Below are 20795 nucleotides of genomic sequence, written 5' to 3' on the forward strand. Positions count from 1 at the left end.
AAAATGAGTTTCACTGGGTTAAAATCAAGGTGTTCGTAGAGCTCTATTCCTTCTGGAGGCTCTAGGGGAGAATCGTTTCCTTGCCTTTTGCAGTTACTAGAAGCCACCTGCACTCATGGGCTCATGGCCCCTTCCTCCACCTTCAAAGCCAGCAGGTAGCATCTTCCAATTGTTAACTCAGATAGTCCTGCATCCCTTTTATGAGAGATTTTATGATTACATTGGGCCCACCTGGATAATCCAGGAAACTCTCCCCATCTCAACATCTTTAACTTAATCACACCCACAGAGTCCATTTTGCCATATAAGGTAGCATATTCATGGGTCCCAGGGATTAGGACAGGCACATCTCTGGGAGGCCATTATCCTGCCTACCACACCCACCAAACAAAACCCTCCCACAGCATCCTCCATTTCAGAGAATGGCACCCTCATCCACCCAGCCCTCCAAGGCAGAACCTCACCAGCCATCCATGGCAACTTGATCTCCCTCATCCTCCACTCTATGTTCAACCCATCAAGTCCTGACAATTGGATTTCCTAAATAGCTCTCTAATACGTTCTCTCCTGATTATCTCCATTGCCCTAACCTTAAACTAAGTCAAGTCACCAACATCTCTCTCCTGGAGCCTTCCATCTATTCTCTCAACATTCACTCTGGTTTGTCCCCAGATCACACTCCACAAATGCAGCCAGAGGTTTAAAAACCAGTATGTGGTTCATGTCACATCCCTGCTTCCAGAAACTCTTAGGTTAAAAAGCAAAAGTCTAAGAGGCCTACAAGGCCCTATGTGACTGGACCTCTGATCATGCCTTTGGCTTCACTTTCTGCCTATCTCTCTTACCTACTAAGCTCTACCTTCCCATGGCTGTCAGTTCTCTGAATAGGCCAAGTTTTCTGGCACCTCAGGGCCTTTGCACATGCTAATCCCACTCCCTGGAATGCCCTTGTCTATCCCTTTGCCTCTTTGCCTTTGGACTTCAGTTAATGCATCACTTCCTCAGGGAAGCATTTCCCAACCCTGATTCCCTCCCTGCCTCTAAGATTAGACTAGATGCCTCTGTCAAATGCTCTTAAGAGAATCCTGTACTTTTCTTTCATAATATGAACCACAGTTTGTAATTCAATATTTGTGTGACCATTTGTTAAAATCTGTCTTTCCTTCTATTTTCTAAGCTCTATGAAGGCAGGGGGTACATCTATTTTACTCACCATTGCAATTCTAACACCTAGGATAATGTGAGCACTCAATATTTGTTGAATGAATGAATAACTACAAGGTGGGGGGCTGCAATACAAACAGGTGGTTAAAAGCTCAGTATCTAGAATCACGCAGATTTAAGTTTAAATCATGGCTCTGCCTCTAATTAGCTGTATAATATTGGGCAAGATATTTAAGTTCTCTGAGGCTCAGTTTCCTCATCTATAAAATAAAGATCTTAATATCTACCTCAGAGATGTATTGGGAGGTTTAATGTAAGGACTTAGAGAGCTCAAACATATCAAGAGGGACGTTTATAATTATCGCCACTGCAAACAAATGCCCGTTGAACTCCATGACTACTGTAACTTCCCTCTCCTGCTCCTGTGATTCCTAATGGGCAGAAGCCAACCCCATGAGAGCTTATGGATGGCTTGGAAGTGAGAACAGTCAATTGTCTGAAAGAGGGCTTTTGGTGACAGGTTCTCAAGCTTTAGAGGACATCAGAATCACTCAGGAGCACACATCTAAAATGCAGGTTCCCAAACCCCACCTCCAGAGACTCAGGTTCATTGAGGCTGAGATAGTATTTACTTGGGAGTCTGCCTTTTAGTTAGACCCTCACTGATTCTGATGCAGAGCATCCAAGGACTACACTTTGGGAAATTCTAATATATGATTCTTCAAAAATCTGACTCAAATATCAACTCTTCCCTTAACTCCGCAGACAGAATTGGTCCTTTATCCTCTCTGCTCCCGTAGCACTTGGCCCGTATCTCAGCTGTAGCTCCTACCAAATGTCTATCTCTAAACGAGCTTGTGATCTCCTTAAGGACAGGGACGGTGCCTTATTTATCCATGTGGCCCCAGAGCCTAGCACAGTGCCTGGGCTGTAGTAAGTGAAACCTCACTCTTGATTTCTGCACCCTAATCTGTTCTCCCCGCTGTGTCCCCATCAAAGTAACTGATAACATTATTTATCCATTTGCTCAGATCAAAAACCTTGGTGTCATCCTTGACTTCTCTCTCTCAAGTGCCACATCCAACTCCTCAGCAAATTTGCTGGCTCTACTGTTGAAATGTCCAGAATCCAACCTCTTCTCCCCACTTCACTGCTACACATGCTGGCCCAATACACTGTTGTCTGTCGTTTACACCACCTGGTCTGCTTCCACTCTTGTCACTACACAGAATATTTTCTACACAGCAGCTAGGATGAACTTTTTTAAAAAAATTATTTATTTATTTATACAGCAGGTTCTTATTAGTTATCTATTTTATACATATTAGTGTATATATGTCAATACCAATCTCCCAATTCATCCCACCCCTCCCCCCCCCACTTTCCCCCCTTGGTGTCCATACATTTGTTCTCTACATCTGTGTCTCTACTTCTGCCCTGCAAACTGGTTCATCGGTACCGTTTTTCTAGATTCCACATATATGCATTAATATACGATATTTGTTTTTCTCTTTCTGACTTACTCTGTATGACAGTCTCTAGGTCCATCCATGTCTCTACAAATGACCCAATTTTGTTTCTTTTTATGGCTGAGTAATATTCCATTGTATATATGTACCACATCTTCTTTATCCATTCATCTGTCGATGGACATTTAGGTTGTTTCCATGTCCTGGCTATTGTAAATAGAGCTGCAATGAACATTGGGGTGCATGTGTCTTTTTGAATTATGTTTTTCCCTGGGCATATGCCCAGTAGGTTGAACATTTAAAACATATCAGACCATGTCTCTCTGTTGCACAAAGCTCCAGTGATTTCCCATTTCACTTAGAAGAAAATCCAGAGTCCTTACCATGGCCCATAGGGGGTGATCTGCCCCCTCCACCCCCAACTTTTCTCACTCTGGCCACACTGTTCGTCTGACTGTTCTTTGGATACATCAAGCTCCTGCCTCAGGGACTTTGAATTTGCCTCAGGACCAGAGAACAGTCTGATTTGCTCCCTGACTTCATTTAGGTCTCTGAGGTCTCTCCTTCAGAGAGATCTAAAGTAGCCAGTCACCCTTCCTACATTACCCTGTATAAGTGAAAATGAACATCTTTCTTGACCCAAGATGGTAGTCTCCCCAGGAATGACAGTGGATCAGAATGGAGTGGACATGGTCAGAACTATTTCTTCTACTCTCTTAACTAGCTTTGGGCCCAAGCCAAGTGTTTCTACCTTCCCATCCTTATCTTCCTGCATGTAATATAGAGTTAATGAGCTGGCAAAGCCTTCTAGATTGAAGATAAGCAGGTCAACCTCAGGACTGAGAGGAATGACAGCAATCACCCGTGGGGTTTTCTGCGTGTTTTTCTTGCTTAGCAGCTCTGTCTTGGTAATCCTGAACACAAACATATTTTAAATCCTTGTTTTCATAGGACTTCTTGGACCTACTTTATATGCTGAAGTTGGCGACATCATGAAAGTTCACTTTAAGAATAAGGCAGACAAGCCCTTAAGCATCCATCCTCAAGGAATTAAGTACAGTAAATTCTCAGAAGGTAAGAGGAATTTAACATCCCTCTGACAAGGGAAAACGTACAACTCTTTACCACCTGTGTCAAACATTTTAAACCATATTGTTGACCAAGTTAGAGAAATCTCCTTTCCTGCAACTGGTAATTATAAAAGTTGTTGCCTTTGTAGATGTCAGAGAGGAAAATGAAAACGTTCTGGGGTCATCTGGACCTCAGTTTTTTTGTAGGTTCTTGTCTTTTAATAGTTGGATGGGCAAGTTACCTAATCTTTATGAACTCCAATATGTTCCTCTGCAAAATGAGAATAATAATACATATATTGCAAGATGGATTAAGGCAGGGGTCTGCATACTTTTCTGTGAAGAGCCAGTAAATATTTTGGGCTTTGTGAGCTATGGAATCTCTGTTGCAACTACTCAACTCTACTCTTTAGTACAAAAGCAGCCATAGACGATATGTAAATGGATGCACATGGCTATGTCCCAATAAAAGTTTATTTACAAAAACAGGCAGCTGACTGGATTTGGCTCATGAGACATAGTTCGAAATAGCAACATAGGACTAGCCTGGCACATAGATGGCACTTAATAAGTGATATTTGGTGGTGACGGTGGTAGTAGAAGTAGTATTAAAATTTTGGACATAGTGAAGTACTTAAGAACATAAGCTTTGAAGGCAGACTTAAATTCAAATTCCAGCTTTACAATTTCTGGTTCTATGACCTTAGCATCTCTGAGCCTCAGTTTTCTCGTCTATAAAATGAGAACGATTATACTCATTCCATAAGATTACTTTGAGGATCAAATGAGATCACTTAGGTAACAAACTAAACGTGGTTCCTGGAACCTGGTAAGCCCTCAATAAATAATGACAATGATGATGATGATAACAATGATGGTGAAGATCATGAAGATGGTGGTGATAAAAATGACTGCATCAGCCTCAGGATGGTAAGTACCCATGTTGATACTGTTCTGATTATTTCCATTATGTTGATGTTCAGACCACATTAAGCAGAGCAGAGTTCTGTTAGGAACTGATATAAGAAAGTTATCCATATTGTAATAGATATTGGTATAATAACATTTAAAAATAAATTTTAATCCTTCATGATTCACAAATCTTCTTTTTCCCATGTGTTCCAGACATTATACCTTTGAAGAGAAGAACTGAATAGGAGAGTGGTTTACAATGTAGGTTCTGGAACTAGACGCCTGGTGCAAATCCTGGCTGAGACACTTATTAGCTGTGTGACTTCTGAAAAGTTACTTAACCTCTCTGTGCCTCATCTTTCTCATCTATAAAATGGGGATAGTAATTACACTTACCTCATATAGGTTTGTTGTCATGAAATATTAGAACAATGCGTGGCATATAATAAGCACTTGATAAATATTAGCTATGATGGTAAAGGTAATTCTTCAATCAAAATGTGTTCAAATTACAATGTTATATGTCAATTATATCTCAATTAAAAATTTAAAAATATGCTCAAATAATTTAATATTTATTTGACAATATAGGGATTAGAAAGTGACTTTTATATTTATTGTTTCCTATGTAAATTGTTATCAAACTCATTCTGACAATATATAAATGACTGATAATAAGTCAGTGAACTAACCTCCCCAGGGCTATTAGTATTATCACTCAATATTTGGCTTGAGGAAAAACAATGAAGCATTAACTGTAATTTCAGGCATCTTAAAAAGGCACTTTGGCAAGACTCTGGGTGAGGTAGCATGCAATGGCATAGTGACATAGTGAAGAATCACCTACTTATAAGGATTCCAGATGACTGCATCAGGAATTCAGCAACACAATGCACGAGGGGAGAACCCTCAGAATGTCCCATGCAGGTTCTCTTTCAGATGTGGGAGGAGGTAAGCGTTGTGGACTTTGTATTCCAGCTAAGCTGTTTGCACAGGGAATGAACCTTGCAACAGTATCCCCCTTCCTTTACTGTTTATTTGTCCCTACACTCCCCTACAGCCAGAATCACTTATGAGCAATTATTTAAAATGCTCCCACCACTTCCATTGGTCACTTGGTTATTGCCCCTGGTTTCATGAGTCTGAGAAAGGTAAGCACAGATTGATGGGGAAAGTCAAATGTTATCTTAGAAATGAGATGCAAATCTAGTAAACAGCTAAAAAGTGTCCTTTGCAGTGAAAAATACAAATAAAAAAGAAGACAAGCCTTCTATTCATTTTATCATGCCCTCTCTGAGAATAAAACATCTCTTCCTCCTTCATGTCTGACACTCACCCTCACTCATAGCCTCCTTCTATGGTTTGAACTATTTTTTCAGGAGTGGAAATAAATTAACTACATGCTGAGTCAGCTACAAGAGAATCCAGATTCCTTTATCTCAGAGGTAGATATTTGTGAGACAAATGGTGGGAGGTTGAAACAATATAAGTGGCTTGAAAGAGGACTCAATTCTTGCCTGTGTGTCTGCTTGATCTAATCAGTGAATGATACAACCTAGACAGCAATCGCCCTTATCTGGGAATTAATCCTTGAGCCCCACTACAGATTTGGAGATCTACTGTCATCAGCTAGAAGAAAAAGGTAGCCATGGAAAGAATGCTGGCTTTAGAGCCAGAATGACCTGGGTTTGAACCCTAAGTTTACCTAGAAGATTTCCTTTACCTCTAACTCTCAGTTTTATGTCTATAAAATGGGGATAGCAATTCCTCCCATCTAAAGTTATTGCAAGGGTTAGTCATAATATATGTAAGGTTTTTGGCACACAGTTGCACACAATAAGGATAGTGTTATTGCTGTGGTTCTTTCATGGCTGTTTATATTGCAGGCATTAAATTTTGTTTCCAGAAGCTTAGGTTGAATGAAGACCTTGGCTTTATATACTGCTTGTCATTTTATTTCCACTCAAATGAAATAGAACTCCACGATGGAATTTAGATGACAAAATGAACTAAAATTGCATAGAAAACTTCAGTTGTCCAGGAGGACATAATGAATGAGTTGTTTCGGATAAGAATGTTTTCCAGATAGTTTGAGGTTTCCTTCTTTAAGTGTAAGATACTTTCTTTTAATCACTTTGGATGCAAATCTTTCTAAACGTTATACTTTCCTAGACTTGTTTTAAAACAGAAGAGTAAGGAGGAAAATTCGAATCCCTTTCTAAACCATTACTTCCACTCTACTTTGAGATTTTATAAAGATCCACAAATGTTAGAACTGTGTGCAGTCTAAGAGTATACAAACTACATTACTGTCTCTGGTATTGTCTACAGGTAAAGACCCTGAGCTTTTATGCATGGATTATGTAACATTTATTTTGGTTGTCCAGGAACCTTGTTGCTTTTTTAATTCTTGGCTATGCTTTAGTTAGGAGATAATTGGAAATCTGAGTCCTGGCAAGGAAAGATGTTACTGTATTTAGTGTGGAAGTCTCATGATGGCCTTTCATCCATAAACTGGAAGCATCTGACATAAATGCCAAGTTGTAGCATGGTGTTTTCAAATTACTCCCAGTTGCACCCCGTCCCCAGGTGTACAGTGTTACGTAGGGCAATGATGGGTAACCCTTTTGGCAGGATAGACAAATTGTGATTCATAAAAATGCTTACAAGAACATTCCTTTTAGAAATGTATTTAATAGCAATATGTTTTTAAACCAGTAAATAAAATATCTGCAGCTGTACTTAATCATTTTAAAACTTTTTATCACTAAAAGAATTTCAGTTTGAGGCTAAAATTTCAGAAACTCTATAGCCAGTACATGCTGAACTGTTTGATTATAATGCTACACCTTTGAGCAAATTTTGTTGTCCAGTAAGATCTCTGAAGCTGTTTTGGTCCATTACCTTTAAAAGTTTCTTTCAGAGGGAATCTTAATATTATTCTTTGATTTATATTCTCACAATTTAAATGTGTGAGTTGCATTATGAGTACTATACAACAAAATTAGTTCTATAATATCCAGCTGTCTGCTGGTAAGCCAACTCTCCAAATAATAAATAAGTAAATGAGCAAGTAAATAAATAACTTTTCCACCAGATAGTGTTCTTTGCATCTAAGTGTTGCCAAATTCTCTATATGAAAAAATATTTTTTCAAAACATTCCAATGCTTGACATCATGTAGTCAATTACATTTTTCACTTTGCATCTGGATATTTTGGGCTTATATAGGTACTTCTTTGAGTATATGATAAATACCTGAAACAAACTGTAAGGGCTAATATAATAATTCTTGTAAATCTAAAAACTATGAACTCTCCTATGAAAGAGACTTGCACGCCCTGTACAATGAAACCAGGCTCTTTACAAAACATCAGCACTCTAATTTGCCCACTGCCTAAATTATAGCTTCTAAAAGAATGTTCTGAATCTTTAAATGCACACTGAACTGTTCACTAAGTTTATTAAATGGAGAGGAAAAGAGCTGTCCAAAAAAAAAAAATAACGAGGGAGGATTTCATGAACAAGCACCCTAATGGGTGACCAAAGTGGCTCTTTATGTAACTTCACTTTTCCAAAGCTTGTACGCACCATTTTACATTTGAAAAAAAAAAACTCAGAGCCTCTTGGCAAATAATTAGTTCATCATGACAAGGGTAAACAAATAACAAAGCTGACTATGGACTAAGCAGGAAGTGAACAGAATTGAAAAAATATGAAATAAAGGGCTGCCCTTGTATAAAGAATTTATTCTAGCGAGAAGTTAAACAAGGACATTTTGTGCTCTAGCATAATAGTCTTTCCTGTCTATTTCTCATCTTTTCAGTTAAGAGTTTTAAACTTTCCGTTTTGATTACAAAGTCAAAATCAGATTTGCCAAAAATGTATTTCATAAATGCTTCCTCTAAATAGCTATTTATATTTCATACCTCATGTTATATAGGTTGTAAAAACAAATATACAACATGCCTGTTTTATTGTAGATGAAAGGTAAAATAAAATACTTTGCAAGGAAAAGAATTAAAGCATTGAAAACTTATCCCCAAACTGTCTCATTAGTAATCCTCACTCAGTATAATTACAGAATCTATCTCCATATGCAAATTTATTTGTTTCAATATGTGCATAATTAATCTTTTAGTATAGAAACAATTAAAATCATTCATTCAATTATTTGAAATTTATCTTATGTGTTTTTTTTAATATATATTCCACTTATAATAATCTTTTTTTTAATTTTTAAATTTTATTTTATGTATTTTTTTATACAGCAGGTTCTTATTAGTTATCCGTTTTATACACATCAGTGTATACATGTCAATCCCAATCTCCCAATTCATCCCACCACCACCGCCCCCAACCCTGGCCACTTTCCCCCCTTGGTGTCCATATGTTTGTTCTCTACATCTGTGTCTCAATTTCTGCTCTGCAAACCGGTTCATCTGTACCATTTTCTAGGTTCCACATATATGTGTTAATATGCGATATTTGTTTTTCTCTTTCTGACTTATTTCACTCTGTATGACAGTCTGTAGATCCATCCACGTTTCAACAAATGACCCAATTTCGTTCCTTTTTATGGCTGAGTAATATTCCATTGTATATATGTACCACATCTTCTTTATCCATTCGTCTGTCGATGGGCATTTAGGTTGCTTCCATGACCTGGCTATTGTAAATAGTGCTGCAGTGAACATTGGGGTACATGTGTCTTTTTTTTTTTTTTAATTTTTTTTTCAACTTTATTCTGTAAATTTATTTATTTATTTATGGGTACATTGGGTCTTCATTGCTGTGCACAGGCTTTCTCTAGTTGTGGTGAATGGGGGCTACTCTTCGCTGCAGTGCACGGGCTTCTCATTGCAGTGGCTTCTCTTGCTGTGGAGCACAGGCTCTAGGCACACGGGCTTCAGTAGTTGTGGCACACGGGCTTAGTTGCTCCACGACACGTGGGATCTTCCCTGACCAGGGCTCGAACCCGTGTCCCCTGCATTGGCAGGTGGATTCTTAACCACTGCGCCACCAGGGAAGTCCCGCATGTTTCTTTTTGAACTATGGTTTTCTCTGGGTATATGCCCAGGAGTGGGATTGCTGGGTCATATGGTAATTCTGTTTTTAGTTTTTTAAGGAACCGCCATACTGTTCTCCACAGTGGCTGTATCAATTTACATTCCCACCAACAGTGCAATAGGGTTCCCTTTCCTCCACACCCTGTCCAGCATTTGTTGTTTGTAGATTTTCTGATGATGCCCATTCTAACTGGTGTGAGGTGATGCCTCATTGTAGTTTTGATTTGCATTTCTCTAATAATTAGCGATGTTGAGCAGCTTTTCATGTGCTTCTTGGCCATCTGTATGTCTTCTTTGGAGAAATGTCTATTTAGGTCTTCTGCCCATTTTTGGATTGGGTTGTTTGTTTTTATAATATTGAGCTGCATGAGCTGTTTATATATTTTGGAGATTAATCCTTTGTCCGTTGATTCATTTGCAAATATTTTCTCCCATTCTGAGGGTTCTCATTTCGTCTTATTTATGGTTTCCTTTGCTGTGCAAAAGCTTTTAAGTTCCATTAGGTCCCATTTGTTTATTTTTGTTTTTATTTCCATTACTCTAGGAGGTGGATCAAAAAAGATCATGCTGTGATTTATGTCAAAGAGTGTTCTTCCTATGTTTTCCTCTAAGAGTTTGATAGTGTCCGGTCTTACATTTGGGTCTCTAATCCATTTTGAGTTTATTTTTGTGTATGGTGTTAGGGAGTGTTCTAATTTCATTCTTTTACATGTAGCTGTCCAGTTTTCCCAGCACCGCTTATTGAAGAGACTGTCTTTTCTCCATTGTATATCCTTGCCTCCTTTGTCACAGATTAGTTGACCATAGGTACATGGGTTTATCTCTGGGCTTTCTATCTTGTTCCATTGATCTATGTTTCTGTTTTTGTGCCAGGACCATATTGTCTTGATTACTGTAGCTTTACAGTATAGGCTGAAGTCAGGGAGTCTGATTCCTCTAGCTCCGTGTTTTTCCCTCAATACTGCTTTGGCTATTCGGGGTCTTTTGTGTCTCCATACAAATTTTAAGATTTTTTGTTCTAGCTCCGTAAAAAATGTCATTGGTAATTTGATAGGGATTGCATTGAATCTGTAGATTGCTTTGGGTAGTGTAGTCATTTTCACAATATTGATTCTTCCAATCCAAGAACATGGTATATCTCTCCATCTGTTGGTATCATCTTTAATTTCTTTCATCAGTATCTTATAGTTTTCTGCATACAGGTCTTTTGTCTCCCTAGGTAGGTTTATTCCTAGGTATTTTATTCTTTTTGTTGCAATGGTGTTGGGGTGTTTCCTTAATTTCTCTTTCAGATTTTTCATCATTAGTGTATAGGAATGCAAGAGATTTCTGTGCATTAATTTCGTATCCTGCAACTTTACCAAATTCATTGATTAGCTCTAGTAGTTTTCTGGTGGCATCTTTAGGTTTCTCTATGTATAGTATCATGTCATCTGCAAACAGTGAGAGTTTTACTTCTTTTCCAATTTGGATTCCTTGTATTTCTTTTTCTTCTCTGATTGCCATGGCTAGGACTTCCAAAGCTGTGTTGAATAATAGTGGCAAGAGCGGATATCCTTGTCTTGTTCCTGATCTTAGAGGAAATGCTTTCAGTTTTTCACCATTGAGAATGATATTTGCTGTGGGTTTGTTGTACATGGCCTTTATTATGTTGAGGTAGGTTCCCTCTATGCCCACTTTCTGGAGAGTGTTTATCATAAATGGGTGTTGAATTTTGTCAAAAGCCTTTTCTGCATCTATTGAGATGATCATATGGTTTTAATTCTTCAATTTGTTAATATGGTGTATCACATTGATTGATTTGCATATATTGAAGAAACCTTGCATCCCTGGGATAAATCCCACTTGATCATGGTGTATGATCCTTTTAATGTGTTGTTGGATTCTGTTTGCTAGTATTTTGTTGAGGACTTTTGCATCTATATTCATCAGTGATATTCGTCTGTAATTTTCTTTTTTTGTAGTATCTTTGTCTGGTTTTGGTATCACTGTGATGGTGGCCTCATAGAATGAGTTTGGGAGTGTTCCTCCCTCTGAAATTTTTTGGAAGAGCTTGAGAAGGATGGGTGTTAGCTCTTCTCTAAATGTTTGATAGAATTCACCTGTGAAGCCATCCAGTCCTGGACTTTTGTTTGTTGGAAGATTTTTAATCACAGTTTCAAGTTCATTACTTGTGATTGGTCTGTTCATATTTTCTATTTCTTCCTGGTTCAGTCTTGGAAGGTTATACCTTTCTAAGAATTTGTCCATTTCTTCCAGGTTGTCCATTTTATTGGCATAGAGCTGCTTGTAGTAGTCTCTTAGGATGCTTTGTATTTCTGCGGTGTCTGCTGTGACTTCTTTTTCATTTCTAATTTTATTGATTTGAGTCCTCTCCCTCTTTTTCTTGATGAGTATGGCTAATGGTTTATCAATTTTGTTTACCTTCTCAAGGAACCAGCTTTTAGTTTTATTGATCTTTGCTATTGTTTTCTTTGTTTCTATTTCATCTATTTCTGCTCTGATCTTTATGATTTCTTTCCTTCTGCTAACTTTGGGTTTTGTTTGTTCTTCTTTCTCTAGTTTCTTTAGGTGTAAGGTTAGATTGTTTATTTGAGATTTTTCTTGTTTCTTGAAGTAGGCTGTATAGCTATAAACTTCCCTCTTAGAACTGCTTTTGCTGCATCCCATAGGTTTTGGATCGTCGTGTTTTCATTGTCATTTGTCTCTAGGTATTTTTTGATTTCCTCTTTGATTTCTTCAGTGATCTCTTGGTTATTTAGTAACGTATTGTTTAGCCTCCATGTGTTTGCGTTTTTTTATGTTTTTTCCCCTATAATTCATTTCTAATCTCAGAGCGTAGTGGTCAGAAAAGATGCTTGATATGATTTGAATTTTCTTAAATTTACTGAGGCTTGATTTGTGACCCAAGATGTGATCTATCCTGGAGAATGTTCCATGCGTGCTTGAGAAGAAAGTGTAATATGCTGTTTTTGGATGGAATGTCCTATAAATATCAATTAAATCTGTCTGGTCTATAGTGTCATTTAAAGCTTCTGTTTCCTTATTTATTTTAATTTTGGATGATCTGTCCATTGGTTTAAGTGAGATGTTAAAGTCCCCCACTATTATTGTGTTATTGTTGATTTCCTCTTTTATAGCTGTTAGCAGTTGCCTTATGTATTGAGGTGCTCCTATGTTGGGTGCATATATATTTATAATTGTTATAGCTTCTTCTTGGATTGATCCCTTGATCATTGTGTAATGTCCTTCCTTGTCTCTTGTAACATTATTTTAAAATCTATTTTATCTGATATGAGTATTGCTACTCCAGCTTTCTTTTGATTTCCATTTTCATGGAATATCTTCTTCCATCCCCTGACTTTCAGTCTGTATGTGTCCCTAGGTCTGAAGTGGGTCTCTTGTAGACAGCATATATATGGGTCTTGTTTTTGTATCCATTCAGCAAGCCTGTGTCTTTTGGTTGGAGCATTTAATCCATTCACGTTTAAGGTAATTATCGATATGTATGTTCCTATGACCATTTTCTTAATTGTTTTGGGTTTGTTGTTGTAGGTCCTGTTCTTCTCTTGTGTTTCCCACTTAGAGAAGTTCCTTTAGCATTTGTTGTAGAGCTGGTTTGGTGGTGCTGAATTCTCTTAGCTTTTCCTTGTCTGTAAAGCTTTTGATTTCTCCATCGAATCTGAATGAGATCCTTGCCGGGTAGAGTAATCTTGGTTGTAGGTTCTTCCCTTTCATCACTTTAAATATGTCATGCCACTCCCTTCTGGCTTGTAGAGTTTCTGTTGAGAAATCAGCTGTTAACCTTATGAGAGTTCCCTTGTATGTTATTTGTCATTTTTCCCTCTCTGCTTTCAATAATTTTTCTTTGTCTTAATTTTTGCCAGTTTGATTACTATGTGTCTCGGCGTGTTTCTCCTTGGGTTTATCCTGTATGGGACTCTCTGTGCTTCCTGGACTTGGGTGGCTATTTCCTTTCCCATGTTAAGGGAGTTTTTGACTATAATCTCTTCAAATATTTTCTCTGGTCCTTTCTCTCTCTCTTCTCCTTCTGGGACCCCTATAATGCGAATGTTGTTGCGTTTAATGTTGTCCCAGAGGTCTCTTAGGCTGTCTTCGTTTCTTTTCATTCTTTTTTCTTTATTCTGTTCCACAGCAGTGAATTCCACCATTCTGTCTTCCAGGTTACTTACCCGTTCTTCTGCCTCAGTTATTCTGCTATTGATTCCTTCTAGCGTAGTTTTCATTTCAATTATTGTATTGTTCATCTCTGTTTGTTTGTTCTTTAATTCTTCTAGGTCTTTGTTAAGCATTTCTTGCATCTTCTCAATCTTTGCCTCCATTCTTTTTCTGAGGTCTTGGATCATCTTCACTATCATTATTCTGAATTCTTTTTCTGGAAGGTTGCCTATCTCCACTTCATTTGGTTGTTTTTCTGGGGTTTTATCTTGTTCCTTCATCTGGTACATAGCTCTCTGCCTTTTCATCTTGTCTATCTTTCTGTGAATGTGGTTTTTGTTCCACAGGCTGCAGGATTGTAGTTCTTCTTGCTTCTGCTGTCTCTTTATCTTATGTTTAATTAACATGTGGATGTGAAATTCTCAGTAATTTACTCTGGTCGATGAGGTAGACATTAAAAACCATTAAGTGTTCAAATAAACCTGGATATGTAACACCATTTAAAATTAAGTTTGACATTGTTGGATAATTGGTTACGCTGCTATATCTAGCATGTGTTAGGACCTCTTATGTGATTCTTAGAAAATTATATTGGTTGCTCTCATTACAGTTGAACAATGTGTTCTGATTATGGCTTCTCCATTGAAGTGGCCCTAGAAGAAATCTAGAAGTGAAATCCATCACAACCAGTGCACCAGCATGTAATCTACTATTAACTGGGCTGTGAGCCCCTCAGGGTCTCCAGCTGTCTTCCTTACATTTGTGCCCTGGCACCTAACCCAGAGCCTGGAACATAGATGATGATGATGACAATCATTACTGAACTAAACTGAGGGACTGAGGACCAGATTGGAAAGTAGAGACCATGTGTTATTTTCCACCTGCTCTGAAACGTATTAATTTTGTCGGTGATTGTGAGCAGTTACCTGATCTTACTACCAGTTCTTACCCCCTTTAGAATAGATTCAGTCTTTCTCACGTGTATTAAGAGAAATTAAGAACACAAGATAAATCATATCAGAAGTATGAAGTTCATTTCTTCATAAATGAAAGAGGTTATGTTAATTTAAAAATGGCTTGGAAAGGAAATAGCCAAAATACTAAAGTATATTAGCACAGGTTGCCATAGCATTGGTTAGGTGCCAGACATTTTACATATAGTTTTCAGTCCTCAGAACCCATCAAAATGATAATATTATTGCTAGGAAATGATTATATTATCTTAAGTTATGAATGAGAAAACTGAGGCTGAAAGGGAGGTTAAGAAATTTTCCCAAATTCATACAGTTAGCAAGTAGTACAACCAAGAAATTTCAATTCTTGCCTGCAAACTCATGTACTTTCTCCCACAGTCTAGCAGGAAAAGTATCATTAATCATATAATTTCACAAATATTTTAATTATAGTATCATTACAATTTTCAATTAAATATTTGTGAAATTATATGATATATATCAGAGATCAGAGAATGAGTAAACTGACCTATAGGATATGTTTATCCAGAGAAAGAGGAAGAACTTCAAAAGTTCTCTCTCACCCTACAAAGAATATCACATTTTGTCCTTTTGAGAGCTTATGAATGCCATTTGCTACTATAGGAATTTCCTATAGTAGAATCACAGTTGGAACAGTGGAAGTATTACGTCCAGAAACATCATTTTTTAACTTCATGAGATCACAAAGCATGAAGCATTGAATAAGGGTCATCATGCTTGATTCAACATAGCTTTAGTCAACAACTTGCCATTTGAATTCCAGTCAACAGTCAATGTTTAACCTGAGAGGGCAGATCTCCTTATCAGTCCTGTTTGTGCTTTGCTACCAAAGCTATTTTGCAACTTTCCAGAGGTAATTCATTGTGTTGATTAGCAAAGACTCTTCCTCATAAACTCTTTTTTCTTTTTGACTTAGACTGGAATAATATTATTATTCACAGGAAGTTATTTCAGCTTTTAACATTTCTCAGCTCCTGATAATTTTAACACTCAAATCCTTTTATCAACGGAGTGAAAGTTCAGCCTATTAAATATTGGTTATCAGTGTCAAAAGGATATCTTTTGTGGGGAAAAAAAAGATACAACAGAGTCCCGTGTTAAGCTTTTCACTAGCACAAGGGTCACAAACTTAGATGCCTACAGCAGCCAGGAGGGTAATTCAATGAAAAACTTAGTCCAGTAGGGACTGGTGATCAGATAGCTAGTGTCCTATCTGAAGGGGGCATCCAGGACTCAGATCCAGCCAAATTCTATGCAGGAATTTGATCCAGTGCCACCAGATCTCCAGGTTTTTATTTGTTGTTGTTGTTATTCTTTAAGAGAAACCAGCAACCAGATTCTTATATAATATCTCCATATTGTTAATGTTGGCATTTAATATGTTTTAATACCATGCAATTCTAACAAACATACACATGAGTTTAGACTTTATGACCTTGCTTCTAGACCATAGGACCTTAAATCTTAAGAGTTCGATAAACATTCATTGAGCACCTTCTCCATGCTAGGTACTGTGAAAGGCACCAGAGATACTAAGACAAATACAATCCAGCACCTGTCTTTGAGTCGCTCATATTCTAGTGACAGAAATGTGCATGGTACAAATAATTATTATCTAGTAGGAAGAAATAAAATTAATCATATAATCTCACACATATCAATACTTAATTATAAATTGTGGTGAGTGCTGTAAAAGAAAAAAAAAAACAGCACAATCATAGATCAGGGAAGAAGTAAGCTTACACTTGACATCTGAAGGATGAGCACACATTTATCCAAAGGAAGAAGAAGAGGAAGAACACTCTAGGCAGAGGGAATAATATCTACAAAGACCCTGAGCTAGGATGTAACTTGGCATTTCTGGGAAACTAAAAGGAGACCCAAGTGTGACTGATACATAGTAAACAAGGGGAAAAGTGACACATGTTGAGAATGGAGAGAGAAGTAGGGGTAGATCATAAATGGACCTGTGGTCGATGTTAAGGATTTTGAGAAATAAGAGGCCATTGTCAGGATTTTAAGCAGGAACATGGCAAAGTAAGATATGGGGTTTTAAGGGATCATTCTGTCTACAGGCTGGGAAATAGATTATGAGGGTCCTCTTATGCCAGAATCCCAGTGACCAGTTAACAGGCTAATTCTGGAGTCTAGGCTTGTCCTAGATTGATGCCTATAGAGATACAGAGAAGAGTGCAAACTTGGAATATATTTTAGACATAGTAAATTGCTGTGGAGTACAAAATATGCATGGCATAGAGATACAAATGGAGATGATACTGGATAGGTAGACTGGGCAAACTCATGAATAACTTCAGCTGCCATAGTAACAAACTTAGTCTTTATCCTGTGGGTAAGACAAAAGTTTGATGGAATGAGTTGACACAGTTGGATTTGTGTTGACCTAATAGTAACCTGATTCAGTCTCCTGTCTTCAGTAAAGACTTTATGGTCCACCCATAACTAGTCTTTTTTTTCCCCTATGGTCTAAGCTTAATCATCTACAATAAATTGGCAGCTTCTGAGGGTATTAAAGTCCATCTTTGTTTCCTATCTCTAAAGCAAATGAAATCATGACTACAATATTACTTCAAGTTTGGTTGTATTCTCTTCCATACATAGAATGGTGTCCTATGGAGAACATGTCAGTGAATCTAGACGTACCTATTCAAATCTTCTACCTTATGGCTTCCATACTCAGAACCTCATGTGGTACAGCAATGCATGTTGCTGCAGTGCCTAAATGCCCCATTGCTGATGGATGCATATGCCTTGTTTCCCACTCCCATCTGAAGAGCCCAAATGTATGCTGATGCCATGCATATTCACATGAGTGTTTCTGAGTGGAATAGATTTTCCTGATGATGTGCAATTAGACAAGGGTAGCTGACACTGCTACAACATAAACTATTTCTTATAGAAATTCAACATCTCAGAGTCTGGCTTTTGGACATGAGGGACCATATTTACCCTTTTGCTTAACAATTAGACAGGCAGACAAAATAACATGAAACAGTTTTCAGACACTGAACAATAGACAATGCAAGAGAATGATCCATGAGGGAATAACAACAAATGAGGTGAGCCCTCTGCCTGGAAAGAGTTTCCAGGGCACAGCACAATGAGGGTGAACCCAAACAGAGCCCAGCAGTCTCTTTGAGTTGAAGAAATAGAGTTTAGACTTTGGGTAGGCCATAGTGTCTAGAACCTGTGATTTGTAGGGCAGAGTCCTAGAGAGAATGGTACAGCCACAGAGAAAGAGCTCTTGCGAATCCAGTGAGAGGTCCTGTCAAGTCTTCAACTAAGTACTAATATGCACATGTATGTGAGGAAAGTGTTAATGGTAAGGTAAATACCACCAAAAAGAAACAGACAGAACAACCCCTAGACCACACACAGGGTCAGGAATAGTGTATGTTCCCACCATCAAAAGTGGAAAGACCTCTTAATAAATGGGTACTGGGTAGAATCACCAGAAGGAACAGAAGTTGGACAAAATTAGTCTAGACTATAGGCCACTCAGGAGATGACAAAGCTTTAAAAATAAGACTTGAAAGTATAAAATTGATTCCAAGCGTCTGAACTATGTGTCAGCATAAAATCCAATACTTGTTACAAGAATGAAACAAAATCCCAAAACCAACATGTAAAACTCACAATGTTAATAAAAATTAATGTGTTCAAAAAATCAGGAGAATCATTACCCTTAATCAAGGAAAAAAATCAATCAATAAAAACAGATCCAGAAAAAGAACATACACACTCTACTATATATAAGATAGATTACCAACAAGGACCTATTGTATAGCACAGGGAACTCTACTCAATATTCTGGGATAACCTATATGAGAAAAGAATCTAAAAAAGAATGAATATATGTATATGTATAACTGAATCACTCTGCTGCACACCTGAAACTAACACAACATTGTGAATCAACTATATTAAAATAAAATTTAAATTTTAAAAAAGAAATGATAGTAGTAGCAAGCAAAGACATTAAGATAGCCCTTATACATATTCTCCATATGTTCTAGAAGGTAGAGAAGAGTATGAGCATGATGAGGAGAGAGATGGAATGTTAAAAAAAAAAAACAAACATAAATGGAACCTCTATAGATAAATACAATAGCTGAAATGGTAAGTACACTGGATGAGATTAACAGCACATTAGACACTGTAGAAGAAATATTAGAGAACATTAATACATAATGATAGAAACTATCCAAAATAAAAACATGCAAATAAAAATGACTGAACAAAATGAACAGAGCTTCAGTGAACTATGGGACAATATCAAGTGATCTGACATATGTGTACAGTTAACCCTTAAACAATGTGGGGATTGGGGCACCAACCCTTCACACAGTCGAAAATCCACGTGTAACTTTAGTCTGTCCTCTATATCTGTGGTTCTGCATCTGCAGATTCTACCAACCATGGATGGTGTAGTACATATTTGTTGAAAAAAAACCATGTATAAGTGTACCTGCACAGTTTAAACCATGTTGTTCAAGGGTAAACTGTAATTAGAATCCTAGAAAAGGAAGGGACAGAAAAAAATATTCAAAGAAATAGTGGCTGAAAACTTTCAAACTGTGATGAAAACTATAAACCTACAAAGTCAGGAGGCTTAACAAAACCAAGAAGAAGAAACATGAATAAAACCACACCAAGGCACATCATAATCAAATTGCTGAAAACCAGTGATGAAGAGAAAATGTTGAAAACAGTCAGAGGAAATAAGTCACAGAGAGGGGGCTTCCCTGGTGACGCAGTGGTTATGAATCCACCTGCCAATGCAGGGGACACGGGTTCGATCCCAGGTCCGGGAAGATCTCACATGCCGTGGAGCAGCTAAGCCCGTGTGCCACAACTACTGAGCCTGTGCACCTAGAGCCTGTGCTCCGCAACAAGAGGCACCACTGAAATGAGAAGCCTGCACACTGCAACGAAGAGTAGCCCCTGCTCATCGCAACTAGAGAAAGCCTAGGTGCAGCAATGAAGACCCAATGCAGCCAAAAAATAAATTTAATTAATTAATTAATTTTAAAAAAAAGTCACAGAGGAAAAAACATAGAATGATAGCAGATATCATTAGAAACAACGCGAGCCAGAAGATAGTTAGGGACATCTTTAAAGTACTGGGTGTGGGGGGATGGAGACAATCTGTCCACTTGACATTCTATACCAAGGAAAAATATTCTTTTAAAATGAAGGCAAAATAAAGACTGTTTTAGACATACAAAGCAGGAACAATTTCTCATTAGCAGACCAGGAAAAAAAATGTTAAAAGAAGTACTTTAGGCAGAAAAAGATTATATCAGAGAGATATTTGGGGCCACAAGAAGGGATAAAAATTCCAGAAATGGGTAAGTATGGAGAAAATTTTTCTTCATTTTTAATCTCTTAAAAAGATAACTGATTATCTAAACTGGAAAGCAAAAAATAACGACAGTTTATTTTGGGGTATATTATATATGTAGAAGTGAAATGGATGACAACCATAGCACAAAGGCTGGGAGGGGGAAGATGGAAATATACTATTGCAAGTTTCTTATAATATAAGTAAAATGGTATAAGATTATTTGAAGGTAGACTATGATAAGTTAAAGTTGTATTTTGTAAGCTGAAGGGCATTGCCAATAAAACAAAGCAAAGCTAATAAACCAATAGTGGAGATAAAAAGGAAACATAAAATATACTGGGCTTCCCTGGTGGCGCAGTGGTTGAGAATCTGCCTGCCAATGCAGGGGACACAGGTTCGAGCCCTGGTCTGGGAAGATCCCACATGCCACGGAGCAAATAGGCCTGTGAGCCACAACTACTGAGCCTGCGCGTCTGGAGCCTGTGCTCGGCAACAAGAGAGGCCGCGACAGTAAGAGGCCTGCACACCGCGATGAAGAGTGGACCCCGCTCGCCACAACTAGAGAAAGCCCGA

At 37.8% G+C, this 20795-nt stretch overlaps 1 protein-coding gene across 1 annotated transcript in view; it reads left to right on the forward strand.

Moving 5' to 3' along the window:
- Positions 1–20795, forward strand: part of F5 (coagulation factor V) — an 80732-nt gene that overhangs the window by 8072 nt on the left and 51865 nt on the right. The window contains exon 3 of the mRNA XM_082354564.1: positions 3585–3707. Coding sequence (XP_082210690.1) covers positions 3585–3707 — 123 coding nt within the window. The remainder of the gene's footprint in view (positions 1–3584; positions 3708–20795) is intronic.

The sequence above is a fragment of the Balaenoptera borealis genome (genome assembly GCF_965194805.1).
Source record: "Balaenoptera borealis genome assembly, chromosome: 1".
NCBI classification, from domain to species: Eukaryota; Metazoa; Chordata; class Mammalia; order Artiodactyla; family Balaenopteridae; genus Balaenoptera; species Balaenoptera borealis.